Raw genomic sequence first — 15,659 nt, 5'->3', positions numbered from 1 at the left:
ATATGTTTGGATTGCAGCCTAAGGCTAAAATCCATAGTAATTTTCTTGGAAATAAGTTGTATTCAGTTGGAATACAATATAATATTGTGACTACAGGTGACTGGGATTCTGCTGGTATAACAGATATGTAGGGCAAAGGAGCATAAATTTAGTTCTTTTTACCTATCATAGCTACTTATTTATTAATGCATTGATGCATTACTTGCTATCCTAAATATTTTATTTTAAAAATGCATTTAGCATATTTGCGTCTAAAGTATTTTTTATTAAGAACAATCATATTTGCAGATTATTTTAGTATTTTTTTGCTGGTTATTTAGTTTTTTCCTCAGTGTCCAGCAAACAGTACAACGCAGCAAAGTGACTGATTGATCTACATTTAAGCGTTCTTTAACTTAAAAAAGGTTAATATCATGGAATGAAATTTGCTCTTAGTTCTTCTATGAGAATACATAAGAAACCAAGCAACCACTATTTAGGAATTTTCAATCTTACTGTGAAATTTTCCAAGGCTGGCTACTTCCAAATACCTGTAAGAGACACATCCACATTTATGAATGAACACTTTTACTGTGACCTACAAATTCAGTCCTTGTATTTATCATCTAGTATTCCAGTCTGACTCAAGTCTATGTTCACTTTTCCATTACACTGACATCTATTTTGTTACATAGCTTTGAAAAATGAAGAATAATTACTATAAAAATGCATGTGATATCCAATGCCATTTAAGACTAGCTTGCCTATACCAGAGTTTAGAATTAGATTGAGGGTTAGGAAGAGAAAAAGATGTCTATAACTAATATGATTGCATATTCTGAGCAGAATTGTTACAAGATTCAATTTCTGTCCTTAGATTGTGATATAATGGAGGTTTTTAATGCCATTTTCTCTATTATGTGTTTCATTTTCTGTCATAAAAGCTATCTTCCTTTTTCTCAAAGCTGCATTTTTCTATATATCACATTGCACAGAAAATTATGATTAGCAATAGCTGTGTCACAAATGTTGAGCTCACCTCTGCAAAACCCCACATTATTGACATTTTGTGATGCTAAAGTTAAATGTCCTCACATTTTCAGTACAATTGTGTTTTAAAGGGAATAATCTGCATTCATTTCCATAATTATACTTGACTTGCTTACTTGCTTCAGAAACAGAACTGTGCAAAACATTAATGTATAAATCCATACAAAAATACTTTTTACATTGCTCTGATGAAAAGCAATCAACCATCCTCAATTTTAATGCCTCTTCTATAATGTCTTTCTTTCTAAGGGCTACATTCACTAAAATTTGACTGAATGTTGCAATATGGCTTTCCCTTAGTTCTTGAAGAACTTGGTTGGATTTGGTTTCCATTGGCAACTAGCTTTTTCAATGGTCATCATTTAAGCATTAATCATTGCATATGATCAGATAATGACAGGACTATAAGAAATTAAAGTGAAGGGGATTGTGGGATACTGCCCAATATAAGTTATAGGAGGAATATTTGGAAGGGAGAGTGGAGGATGCATTCTTCTATTTCTGTGTATAGATTTATTAGTAATTCTTAATTTCATCCGGCCGTTTCTGACTTTTTCACAGTTCTATTCTTTTTGATTGATGATAGACTGAATTTAAAAGAAGGCTGCAGTTCATATATTGAATGCTTCTTTAGTCTCTGCTGTTGAATTTTCAACAAACTGATCTACAATCTGGAATAACATGGAACCTGAGCAACCTCAGTAACTAATTCCATAGCAATTTCTCCAACTGATCATTATTTCAAAGGGAACTTGTGTTTTATAATTATTCACCCTCTCTGTATTACTAGACATTGCAACATAGTTATATATTTCACATTCAGACCAATAGCATTTTCTGAATAACTGTCAAAATTCTAAGAGGTACTGTACTGTTCCATGGACATTTTTGTTTTTTCTAAAAAAAGCAGTATGATATAGAAAGATTGATTGAGGCATTGTTAATCTCATTAGTTATTGCATGGGCTACCCGCTCAAATTATATAAAATTAAATAACAGTTGCTTGAGAGGATGATTTTTAATATCTTGTCTCTGTCTGAATTAGATATTCAGAACAATAAGGGCTTAGTGCAACTGTGGCTTGTTTGTAACTATGTAATATGCTGTAATGTGGCTGCTATAGGGTAACATCTGAATTGTAGAATGAATCTTTCTGCATAATTTAGTGTTAGAAGAAGAAATACATAGCTGATAGTTGAAATGCAGTTCATTTTCATTTTTCCATTACCTCTAGTAGAAGCCATCAGGACACTCATATGTCATTTTATAATAGAGAATGCAGTTAGCACAAGTCAGGGCCAGTTCCAGGATCTGAGAGAATTTAGATATCAGGAGATCAATGGGCTCTTTAGTTCTCCTTTCGTAATTTGGGGAAAACATGGTGGTTTTTAACTACAAAATAATTGGATTTGAGCATATAGTAAAAGATTAAAAATAATTAAATGCTAAGTGGAAGCACTGGAGAGAAGAGGTAGAAAACTTTGAAGTATTTTAAAACTTGTTATACTTGCTAATTAGCTTGTTTGATGACTCTTCTATCCTTTTGCACGTGGATTGTATGGGTATTTAGCTTCCTAAGTGATTGGGTTGAGAGAGAGCAACTTCTGATCATATCACTTGCTAAAAGAGACTTTAATGGGAACTTGACTTGGAGGCCTTTTATAGTGCCTGAACTTGGTCAATGTCTACTGTCAGCCATATAGCAATGTACAGCTCAGTCTCATATGGATTTATATGCCAGTTCTGTTGCTGTCTTGTCTCCTTATGCAAGTACAGGTAGTCTTCCACTTACAACAATTCGTTTAGTGACCATTCAAAGTTACAACAGCACTGAAAAAAGTGACATCACTGTTTTTCACACGTACAACCATTGCAGCATCCCCATGGTCATATGATCAAAATCCAGATGCTTGGCAACTGACTCATATTTATGATAGTTGTATTGTCCAGGGTCATGTGATCCCCTTATGTGACTTTCTGGCAAGCAAAGTCAAAATGAGGCAAAATTCACTTAACAAATGTCTTGCTTAGCAACAGAAATTTTGGGCTCAATTTTGGTCGTAAGTCGAGAATACCTGTAATTTATCTCAACAGACAGATGGCCAAATTTCATGCCCAGAACAGCAAAAGCTGCAAAGATTTCCCCTGACATTTTCTTGATTGGGCAAAACCAAAGTACTGAAGTTAGATGAGCAATAAATCACAATCTTTTTCTTACTGCCTTGTAGGCTCAGTAACAATTTCTTTCTACCTCTTTAACCTCAGAAGTGCACAGTAGTAGTAGCACTCTATTTTAGGCTTGTGCTGCAAAGCTACCACTAAAGCACAGAGAGGAAATGATTAAAAAATGGAGCATTCTGAAGTTTGGGCTGTATCAAGCACACCTCTGATTTCAAGCCCTTACCATCCCATATTTTAACAGTAATTTATTATATATTCTATGGTATGCAACCCTATGTATACTAATATTAAATTTCTATTTCTCTTAAACATAACTACCACAGTGGATATTCTTAATTGGGAAATAAGAGCAGTGACTTGGTTTACATTTTGCTGTGATTGGTATATTTAACGTATACAGAAAGGTTTATTGGAAATATTAGAAAAAGTTTTAATGTTTAATATTCAATGCTTTAAACACATGACTGGAATCTATTGATGGAAGGATACAAATTGTTCAAAACAAATAGATCTACAAAAGGAGGAGGGGAAGTTGCACTATATGTAAGAGAACACTACATATCTACAGAAATGTACATGATCAAAGATGAAATCCCTCCAGAATGTATATGGGTTAATATAAAAGGGGAAAAAAGTGACATTGCCATAGGTGTGTATTACTGGCCACTCAACCAATCAGAAAAAATAGATGAAATATTTGCCAACCAGTTAACAAATGTGTGTAGGAAGCATACCACAGTAGTAATGGGAAATTTCAACTATCCAGATATCAATTGGGAAACCAACTCTGCAGCGAGCGGGAGATCAAACAGATTCCTAACCAACCTAGCCGACAACTTGGTCATCCAAAAGGTAGAGAAGGAAAATAGAAGTAAAGCTATACTGGACCTCATTTTTACTAATAGAGAAGAAGTGATAGAGGGAATTGAACTTGCCGGAACCTTGGGGGAAAGTGACCATGTCATACTGGAATTCAATATAATGCAAACACACGCAATATAAAATAATCCAACTAGTGTCTTAAACATCAAAAGAGCTGATTTTAACAAATTCAGAGAGAACCTAGGAAATATTCCATGGATGAAAATCCTAAAGGGGAAAACAACTCAAGAAGCATGGGAAACTCTGAAAAATGTGATCATAAAAGCCCAGTCTAGCACAATACCACTGAAAAAGAAAAACAAGAAATTCAAGAAGAAACCAGCATGGCTGCACAAAGATCTCTCTGACAAACTGAATGACAAAAAGGACAACTACAAAAACTGGAAAGAGGGACACATAACTAAGGCTAATTATCAGCAAACAGTCAGAACATGCAAAGATGAAGTCAGGAAAGTAAAGGCTCAGAATGAACAAAGACTTGCAACAGAAATCGAGGATAATAAAAAAAAATCTTTCAACATATTAATAACAAGAAAATGTCAAGGAAACTGTAGGTCCACTAAGGAGAGAAGATGGCAGGGAAATAACAGACAGTAGGGAGAAAGCAGAGCTACTTAATTCATTCTTTGCATCAGTCTTCACACAGAAAGAAATTATAGCCCAACATACCAATAAAACTACTGCAAAAGACAAACTAGAAACAAAAATTAAAATAAGCAACAAAATGGTAAGAGATCACCTATCTGACCTTGATTAATATAAATCACTGGGACCCGACACATTACATCCCAGAGTTCTGAAGGAACTGGCAGATGTTATCTCAGAATCATTGCATCATATCTTTCAAAAACGCTGGAGCACCGGGAAGTACCTGAAGATTGGAAAAGGACTGATGTGGTTCCCATCTTCAAGAAAGGGGGAAAAAAACAGACCCAGGAAACTACAGACCAGTCAGTCTAACATCAATACCTGGGAAGATCCTGGAAAAGATAATCAAAAAACAGATCTGTGAACAACTAGAAGCAAACAAAGTTATAACCAGTAGCCAGCACGGGTTTGTCAAAAACAGATCATGCCAAACCAATCTTATTTCATTCTTTGATAAAGTGACTAAATTAGTAGACCAGCGAAATGCCGTTGACATAGTATACTTAGATTTCAGTAAAGCATTTGACAAAGTACACCACAACCTACTTCTTGGTAAGCTAGAAAGAGGCGGAATGGACAATATCACCACCAGATGGATTTGTGGCTGGCTGACAAACTGTACTCAACTAGTAGTCCTCAATGGTACTACATCCACATGGAGAGAAGTAAGCAGTGGGGTATCACAAGGCTCCGTCTTAGTCCCAGTACTCTTCAATATCTTCATAAATGACTTAGATGAGGAATTAGAAGGGGAACTCATCAAATTTGCAGATGACACTAAACTGGCAGGAATAGCCAACACCCCAGAAGATAAGGTCAGGATCCAAAAAGATCTTGACAAACTTGAACAATGGGCCCTATCCAACAAAATGAACTTTAATGTGGAAAAAAGCAAAGTTTTACATTTAGGCAGGAAAAAATTAAAGGTATAAGTACAGATTAGGCGAAACCTGGCTCAAAAACAGTAACTGTGACAGGGACCTTGGAGTCCTAGTGGAAGATCACTTGACTATGAGCCAGCAGTGTGCAGCAGCAGTCAAAAAAGCTAATACAATCCTGGGTTGTATAAATAGAGGCATAGAATCAAGTTCACACGAAGTATTAGTACCACCTTATAAAACCCTAGTAAAACCACACCTGGAATACTGCAACCAATTTTGGTCAACATACTACAAAAATGATGTTGAGACTTTGGAAAAAATTCAGAGAAGAGCAACTAAGATGATCAAAGGCCTGGAGACTAAAATATATGAAGAATAGCTGCAAGAATTGGGTTTGGCTAGTTTAAAGAAAAGAAGAAATAGGGGTGACATACTAGCAGTATTCCAGTATTTGAGGGGCTGCCACAAAGAAGAGGGAGTCATGTTATTCACCAAAGCACCAGAGGGCAGGATAAGAAACAATGGTTGGAAACTGATCAAAGAGAGAAGCAACCTGGAATTAAGGAGAAACTTCCTAACAGTGAGGACAATTAACCAGTGGAACAGCTTGCCCCCAGAATCGTGGGTGATCCATCACTGGAGATTTTTAAGAAGAGACTGTACAGTTACTTGTCTGAAATGGTATAGGATCTCCTGCTTTAGCAAGGGGTTGGACTAGAAGATCTTCAAAGTCCCTTCCAGCTCCTCTCCTCTCCTCTCCTCTCCTCTCCTCTCCTCTCCTCTCCTCTCCTCTCCCCTTCCCTTCCCTTCCATTCCATTCCATTCCATTCCATTCCATTCCATTCCATTCTATTTTTAACTTTCTAATTGTCTGTATTATTATTTATGATATTGTGTGCTATCCAGAGTCTCTTGATAGACAGGCAGCATATAAATTTAATAAATAATAAAACATGTATGAATTGAGCAAATTTACCTAAAAATAAATACATTCATTGAAGTGGTGGCACTTCTCCAATAATATTTCTTTTTTTCATGCAGCGGTTCCACGAACAAGTGATACGCAATGCAGCTCCGTCCCAGAGCCAAGATACGGCAGGAGGATTGGCTCTGAATTTTCAGCTGGTTCTGTAGTTCGCTTTGAATGTAGTCCAGGCTATCTTCTCCAAGGCTCCAAAGCTATCCGCTGCCGTTCTGTGCCCAATGCTTTAGCACAGTGGAATGACACAGTGCCAAGCTGTGTGGGTAAGGCTTATTATTTTTAGGTCATCCATTTCCGAGTCAGAATCTATGAATGTAAATTAAGAACATTATTAGTTTTATTAAATAGTATTAAACAAATAAATTCCCTCACCCTTGATTAATGTAAGCTACGTCCAGTTTAAAAGAGTAATATGTCATCTCAGTTGTAATTGAGTACTAGCTGGTTGACAGACAGAATAGATTTTGACATAATAACTTATTACATTTACATAGTGGACGCATATTTTGCTCAGTTCTTATTATTATGACTGCCTCTAAAATCTTAAGTTTAAGATGAATCTCTGGCAATTGGAAATATACTATAATTGGACTGAAACTTGCTTTGTAATATTAAATAACTAATACAATTGAAAAACAACAGTATTTTCACTTTACAACTGATTCTGGTTGCATTTTATTATATCCTGAATCAGAATGACCTTGCGTAGCAAACTGCTTGTTGTGTTTTATGTGTGACACTTTCCATAAGAACTGTATTTCCATTTTGGATTCAGTTTTTCTTTCTCTCCAGAGATTTGTATTTTGCAGTTCTTTGCACTGATAGGGGTGGTATGCCCATAGGGGAAAAATAAAATCTTAATTATTTGAATTATAATAATATCAAACAGGTAAAAATTGCAGTGTATTTTTATAATACAAGAGGACATTTTATTTTCTAACATGGATACAACTACAGATAGTTCTTGACTTATGACTATAACTGAATCTGCAATGATGGTCCTAAATCATGCCAGTCTTTAAGTGAGTCATCACATGACCAACTTGATTTTACAACTTTTTTGCATTGGTTGTTAAAGTGAATTACCATGGTCATTAAATGAATGCATGGTCAGTGGGCATATTTTGCCAAAAAACACAAGTAAACATTAGTTTCCAGTAAAATAGATTGCAAATCATTGTCATGTGACTGCCAAGAAATGCAAATCACCGTAAAATGTGATCATGTGACTGTGGTGGGCAGGGGGGAACAACCATTGGAACTTCGAATCCAGTTCTTAAGTATCTTTTTTTTGAGTCCATCATAATTCTGAACAGTTACTAAGTGACTGTCAAATGTCAAGAACTACCTGTATTTCTAAATTAAGTTATGTCAAAAAGATTTCCTTTCGTTGAAACTTTTGTATAGCTAAGATCATTAGCAAAAAGAAATATAATTGATATAAAGATGAATGATAAGGGAAAACAGAATATAATAACAGGCTTTTAGACCTCAAAATCTTTATCTTTTTCCTATATTCTACTTTATCTGTTTTCCTAATACTATATTTTTTACTATTGTTGTGGTGCTTATCCCTTTCTAGTCCTAACATACAGTACATTACCTGACTTTTAGAAAACTTGATCTGAAATGAGCTGAAGGTCGAAATAGTAAAAACTGCTTGAATTTAATATGACATTATTGGGATTTAACATTTATGGACATTATCAAAGAAAATATAACTGCTTTTGTCTACATGTAATTCTGGAAATAGGAAAAACAATTTTTACAGCAAGTAAAAAAAGAGATTTAATTCCTGGTTTTAATATTGCTTCTTTGTCAGCAAAGTTTAAGCTTTATTGTTACTTCAAATTCAACTTTCTTTCAGTGCCATGCAACCGGAATTTCACTGAACGCAGAGGTACTATACTGTCTCCAGGTTATCCTGAACCTTATGGTAACAGCTTGAATTGTGTGTGGAAAATCATAGTGACTGAGGGATCAGGTATTCAGGCAAGTCCATATTTTGCCAACAGTGGAATATAAAGTATTTCAGAATTCAAGAAAATATATTACTAATTTATTATTCCTGCTCTAAATCCCTAGCTAAATGTAAACAAAAAGAAAAACAACCCTTATTTTGCATTTTTGTATAGTTTCATTCACAAATTCAGAATCCGTCAGCCCCCACCCCCACCTCTTCTGCATGTAAAGTAGAAAAGCCAAAATTACTTCTATTCGCCACACTTACTTCAATGCAATTTAGTGGAAATTGACTTTAATTAAAGGAACTTGTTTGGAAATCAGTTTTATGCATATGTTGATCATAATTTACTTCATTGGTATACCATATGCTACCAGATAAAGCTTTAATGATTGCTACATCTTAATGCAGTTCTTTAAACTGAATGAGGCTATGATATATTTATTATATATTTATGTACATATGTTATCAGAAGGAAACAGATTGACACTGAAGATATTGTGCATAGCTGTTTTTATGAAGTCAATGCGACTTGTCTTCTTTATCAGATTGTTTCAACAAGGTCTTCATATCATTCTTGATATACTGTTAATAAATTAAAGAAACATTTTAAGTACTTTAATAAAAAAAAACATACTATTCAAGACAATGAACCACTTTTTTTCATAAGCCCTTCTGGATTGGGCAAACCACGTCACTATCATATGGATGTACCTGTGAGATATATGTAGCGTGTATTATCATTATACAAGAATGAAATAATAAAAAAATATTTTTATATTAAAAAAAATGAAAAAAATACTTTTATTTCACACGATAATATAAATTAATTAAAGTCTTTATATTCAGGAAAGTTCATTAAAAGAAACTATGTCTATTAAATAACAACTTGTACAGAGCTTCATTTTAATGAATGTTCATACAACAGCATTACAAGTCAAATTGGCTACGGAGAGAATTTGCAGAGATTATAAAAGGAATTTCTATCTAAAAAACCCTCTTCAATCAGTTCAAGATATTTAAAGTCAAGATTTGAGTTTAGAAGCTTTCCTGAACTATGCTAATAAGCTTCACTGGAACGTCTAACTAATAGTTTCCAATGCTCACTAGGTTTTGTCACATGTACTTCCATACCTTACCAACTTCTTGTTCAATATGTAAACATTACATTTAAAAAAAACCTTTAAACCAAATTACATTGAGGCCTTTTAAATCAAAATTTTAATTAGGATTGCTCTCTTTTAACATTTGAAACATTTTTACATATTTTCTTAAACTAGAAATGTCTTAGTAATTTTCTAATGTCCGCAAATACTCCTGTATTCATATAAAAAATTAAAAAACACAACCCTGATCATATTTAATGGGTATAATCATCTTTCAGTGTTTGTGATAAATGAAATGTTTGTTTAAAAATCAATGGATAATTTTAAAATAGTGATTATTCAGTGATGGAAAATAGCCTTCAGTGGAATAGGCAACATAGTTTATGGGTGAATTTTGGTGTATAAGTATGCATTGTGCACTTATTTTGTTAGGAAACAAGTCGATGTTATGTTGGCTACAATGGGGGGAGAGGGGGTATTACATTGATTGCTTCCTCTCCCAGATGACAGAGGAGCAGGAGAAGAAAGATAAATGAGAGTAACTAAGTAAATTGACCTTAAAAATATAGTTCCTGGATTTTTTTTACATCTTCACAAATAGTGTTTCGGTCTAATTGTGTAGTTCACTATCATTATTGTTCCAAATTATTTCTTAGTAGATGTAAAATTGACCTCATGTTACACGTGCTTCAAATTAGGCTATTTAAACAGAACTGTATAATTCTTCTTGTTTTAGTAGCATTTCAATATTATTTTGGTCTAGCATACGATTTATACTTTTGGTCTGTAATTATAAAGATATATAACATTGTTACTGTGGGCACTTTCCTCATTGCTGAGTTAAACTGTTATACATTTATCCTTAAGTCAGCAAAAATTATACTAAAATTAAATTTACTACCCCTATTTTTGGTTCCTATTCTGAATAAATTCCTTCATTAATTGTTTCTGGTGCTCTTTTGATTTTGCTATAAGCAGCATAAAGCAATTAAAAGTACTATTCAAGATTTCCCTCCCCTGTCTTAGTTTCGTTTATGCAGACAATAAATGTGGACTTCCAAATTCTTCCAGACTCTGTAAAAGAGCAGTGGTAGTAATGTAATTTCATCTTTTCATTGCTATTTCAGGCTAATTCATTTTTATACCATTTCCTCTTATGATATTTACTTTATTTATCTAGCCACTCATATAGCCACCCATCCTATAACCAAATAACTCTGAAGAATGAACAACAACAACAAAATACAATGCATATCTAAAATCATTATTGTTAGCAAGTATTAAAAACACTTTTTTAAAAAACTAGGAAAACAACTAAAACAAGAATAATAGATGAAGGGATGTTAATAATAATAGAGCCTCCTCACTAGATTACCCTGCTGGCATAACTGGGTGTTGCGGGACCTTCAGAAGTTAGAAGTGATGAGGCCATCCTCATTTCAAGTATTTCAAGTTTTTTTTTTTTAATGTTTAGCATCCCCCTGTAGTAATGCAGGCAAGACTGACCATGAACCACAGAGGAAGGAACATTTCTACATCAACTGCAAGAATAAGTGTCCTTTGATCCCATCCAACTTTCCCTCTACTGTAGTGGATGATAAAAATCTAAATCTAATAACAATTGTCATCGGCTGTTTATGACAAGAAAAAAAAAACATTTGTTTACAGCTAATAGTTAATTAACACTTTTTTATTCATGGGATGGAAACAAACTGAAGGCAATATCAGAGATATGAAAAAAACAAGATGTTGCCAGGACATATTTTTACTGTGGTTAGATGCAAGTGGGGAAATGCCCTGGTTATGTAATTTACATTGCTGTGTTTGTTAACAAGCTTATTATGATGTATTTTTCTGAAAACTTAGTAATTATCATGTTTAATGAACACTCAGTGGTATGGTTTTTACAGATACAGGTAATAAACTTTGCCACTGAACATAATTGGGACTCTCTTGAAATTTATGATGGTGGTGATATGACTGCACCAAGGCTTGGAAGCTTTTCAGGTATGTAGGAATCTATATTGCCTTTTAATGGCCAGAACATAAATGCAAGCTACTCAAGTTTCTCTATTTCTTCTCTGTACACAATATGTATTATATTCTTTTATTGAGTGCCTTTGAATATAGAGCGACAGCTGTGATTTATCTTAAGTGTTTAATTCATGTTATCAAAGTCTAGCTGTTGTAATTATGGAGGGAATATGTCCATACAGAAATTGACATGTAGTGAGACAGTAGAGCAACAGATTAATTCTGTACACAACTTGCAGCTCAGTTTTATCTTTATTGTGCTATACAAGAGTACTTAAATGAATAATAATTCTAATAAATTCCAAAGTGCTACTCAGAAAACATGGAATGATTATATTTCTATGTGTTTATGTAGCTCTGTATGCTGAGATAAAATATGTTCCTCAAAATTGCATTTGAAATTTTAATACGAATCTAAGTGAGATTATATTAAAAAGAGGATGTGGGAGATGTGTATTCAATTTAAATTTATATTGAATTTAATATGCTGTAAAATATAATTAGTAAAACTAAAACATATTCCCAGGAGGTTAACAATTATTATAGCATCATATAATTCTTTGATTCACCATAAGAAGATTCTTTACTTACATGTTGCTTCTTTTTAATTAATATAGATATATATTTGACTTATGTTTTCGGTAGGTACCACAGTACCAGCACTGTTGAACAGCACTTCCAATCAACTTTATTTACATTTTCACTCTGATATTAGTGTAGCGGCAGCTGGTTTTCACCTGGAATATAAAAGTAAGATGGTTAACATTATTTTGTTTGCTAAAATAATTTATATTTCTCCTGTTATGTAGTGCACATTATCTATATGTGTTGCATGAAAACTGCGAACAATAGTGTCTCTTAATCTCTTTATTTCTAGAGACAATCATCCATAAGTAGGCACCACATTGATAACAAGCCAAATGAATATTTTTGAGATTGGACAAAACCAGGAGGAGAGGGGACTTGACAATGTTCACAGTTTCCTGGAAAATCTATTTCATTGTGTGTTTTATTTACCACCATCATATTTCTCAGGTTTATATCTATTTATGAAATAGTATTGGTTCTATTGACATATATTGTAGAAAACAGTTTTAAAATACACTTCCATGTGTCTGTTGAGTTGTTGACAGATAATTGATATACACATCGTGTGCGTATGCTTGCAGATGGATGGGTGGGTGAGTGTATGAAGAGAGAAAAAGAGTATGGAAATAGGAGAAATTGACTTATTTATCATTTCTACATGAAGTCTTTGTAAACTTATTCACACAAAGATAATATAATATCCAAAGAGATATCATAACCCAAATAAAACCAGTCTTTTTTCAGAAAGTTCTTTATGTACAACATTCAAAATATTGTTTAGATTAATAACCTTGCATACAATTATCATATTAAAAATGCCCACTCTTTTCTTTAAAGTATTGTGCTATGTATTTGAAGTGCTTATATAATAAGATTTAGGCAATAATAAGTACACACAAATCCTATTAAAAATGAATTAAGGCTTTTGAAAATTTTTTGAAATGCAGCTGCCCACATATTTGTACAAGTCCAGATTTGAACACATGTCACCTCACTTGCTGGAGCTGCATTTGTTGTCGATTTGCTTCTGGGTCCAATTCTGATTGTCCCCTTTAATGCCCAACATGGCTTGGAGCCAGATTATTTGAGAGGTCATCTTTTCCATGTTACATTTACCCAGCCCATCAGAGTAGGAAGGCAAGATATGTTACCGGTTCCCTTTATTAAGGAGGGCCAACTAGTGGGACCAAGAAGACAGGCATTCTATATGGTGGCTCTCTCCCTGTGAAACATCAAGCCTACGGAGATAAGATTGGCTCCCATCTTGATACTTGTTTGGAAGGCCCTGAAAACATGATTTTGCCATTTGGCATGGGGAACCAAGGTTGGTCTGTTTGATTGTTGTTGCCAGGGGAGTGAGGGCTTATTGGATTTTATATTTGAGATTTTACTTCTGTAAGCTGCCTAGAATCACTGTGAGTGCGTTGGGCAACTGTTGTGTCCTGGGCCTGTTGAGGAAACTCAGCAGGCCCAGAAAAGGTGGCAAGTGGTCCCGGGGATTGTAAAATCTGCCCGGGACCAGACTGAGCGGGGCCAGCTTGCGCGCATGCGCAAGGTGCGAAAATGCTGCCTTCCTATTGGTTAGCACTAGCTGGGTTCCTCACCCTATAAAAGGCCTGCGAGCCTTTTGCTCTTTGCTTGGAGTTGGAGAAGGAGAATAAAGAGCTATTGTTTACACAATGCGTCTTCGTCAATTGCTTGCGAACCGCAAACACAACAGCAACCATATACATTTTCTTAATAAAAAATAAAATTAATTAATTAATAAAATCAGACTCCCACCTTCTATCTACATAGTAGACTTTGCCTAATATCCAATTTAATAATCAATATTCATCTAGAATTTATCAATTCAGTGTCAGCAACTTGATATCTAATATTTGATAACTGAAGAATACTTTTCATTTTGCCGCTTTTATGTTCTTTTCAAATGTTTTCATGTACCAGTAACTCATTCATACGTAATACCAGTTTCATTATAGATATAACCTTACATTTCTAATGTTGAATATAGGTTGGGTTACACAATGCTGCATTTTACTATGCAAGCATTAAGTTCCCTTGTAGAAAAGCAATAAAGAACTTACATGAATTGATGTTTATTAGAAGTATGCAAATTAAGTCATTAAACATTCCCCTAGCATTGATATCCATCTCCTCTTAATGAGCAATTGTATGCAAGCAAATATACTGATAAGCACCAATGGAAATACTTATAATTGGAGTAATCACTATTATAGAATGTTATTGTGTGAAAAAAATTGGAAAGGCCAGATCTCCAGCTGATGATAAGTATTCAGACCAACTATTAGCCACAGGAGATTTTAATTCTGTGCTTGAATTTCTCTATTCATTTCTAATTGTATGCAAAGCTTTTAATTCATATAAATCAATTTACTGAAGACATCAAATGAGTGTGTGAATCTTAATGCATATAGATTGAGAGAGAGTATTTTATGATATATTTTAGAAATACCTGCTGATGTTATTCTCTGTACATGATTTGCCATCAGTTGATGTTAATTTATATACTTAGGGTTAGGTCATTTCAAATGTATCTCATCATCATTATTATTTGTAGATGTTTTATCTTTCCAAAAACCTCATTCAAGGACACTAACAATGAAAATAACCAAATACAATATAGATGAATTAAAAACACTATTAAATTATAATTAACAGCATATAATATAAACAGCAAGAAAACAACTACTTTGAAATCTAAAACAATGCTAGAATCCTCACAAGTGACCCTTAGCTAGACAGTCCTAAAATCATTAATGACTTTCAAGGATAAAATAAAATCAGTGTTTGTAAATAATAATAGAAAAGAATTGGCAACCTGTATCCTGGTTAACAATTTATATATTGCTTTTTATACAAATGAAGCTTCTAGATGTTCTTCAAGAATAGGTGCAAATAAAATTTGTTGTGATAACCTGACCTTGAGGCAGCAAATCAAGAACTAACTATTATCACATTCAGGAATTATATAAACACCATGTGCTAATAATGAAATGATCAACAGCAACCTAGAACTAAGGAGAAACTTCCTGACAGTTAGAACAATTAACCAATGGAACAACCTTCCTCCAGAAGCGGTGAATGCTCCAAAACTGGAAGTTTTTAAGAAGAGACTGGACAGCCATTTGCCCGAAATGGTAGTGTTTCCTGCCTGAGCAGGGGGTTGGACTTGATGACCTCCAAGGTCCCTTCCAACTTTATTATTATTATTATTATTATTATTATTATTATTATTATTATTATTATTATTATTATTATTATTATTATTATTATTATTATTATTATTATTATTATGGATCATCGCACAGTCAGCCAGATGTTCAGACTGGATTTGGCATTTT

At 33.8% G+C, this 15,659-nt stretch overlaps 1 protein-coding gene across 1 annotated transcript in view; it reads left to right on the top strand.

Moving 5' to 3' along the window:
* LOC107284570 (CUB and sushi domain-containing protein 1) overlaps positions 1-15,659 on the top strand; it is a 478,687-nt gene that overhangs the window by 351,865 nt on the left and 111,163 nt on the right. Inside the window, exons 31-34 of the mRNA XM_029283474.1 lie at positions 6,663-6,866; positions 8,471-8,595; positions 11,583-11,679; positions 12,352-12,456. Coding sequence (XP_029139307.1) covers positions 6,663-6,866; positions 8,471-8,595; positions 11,583-11,679; positions 12,352-12,456 — 531 coding nt within the window. The remainder of the gene's footprint in view (positions 1-6,662; positions 6,867-8,470; positions 8,596-11,582; positions 11,680-12,351; positions 12,457-15,659) is intronic.

The sequence above is a fragment of the Protobothrops mucrosquamatus genome, unplaced genomic scaffold (genome assembly GCF_001527695.2).
Source record: "Protobothrops mucrosquamatus isolate PMUCROS unplaced genomic scaffold, P.Mucros_1.0 scaffold103, whole genome shotgun sequence".
Taxonomy (NCBI): Eukaryota; Metazoa; Chordata; class Lepidosauria; order Squamata; family Viperidae; genus Protobothrops; species Protobothrops mucrosquamatus.
Note: the sequence above shows the minus strand (reverse complement) of the source record. Positions and strands in the feature narration are given on the sequence as shown.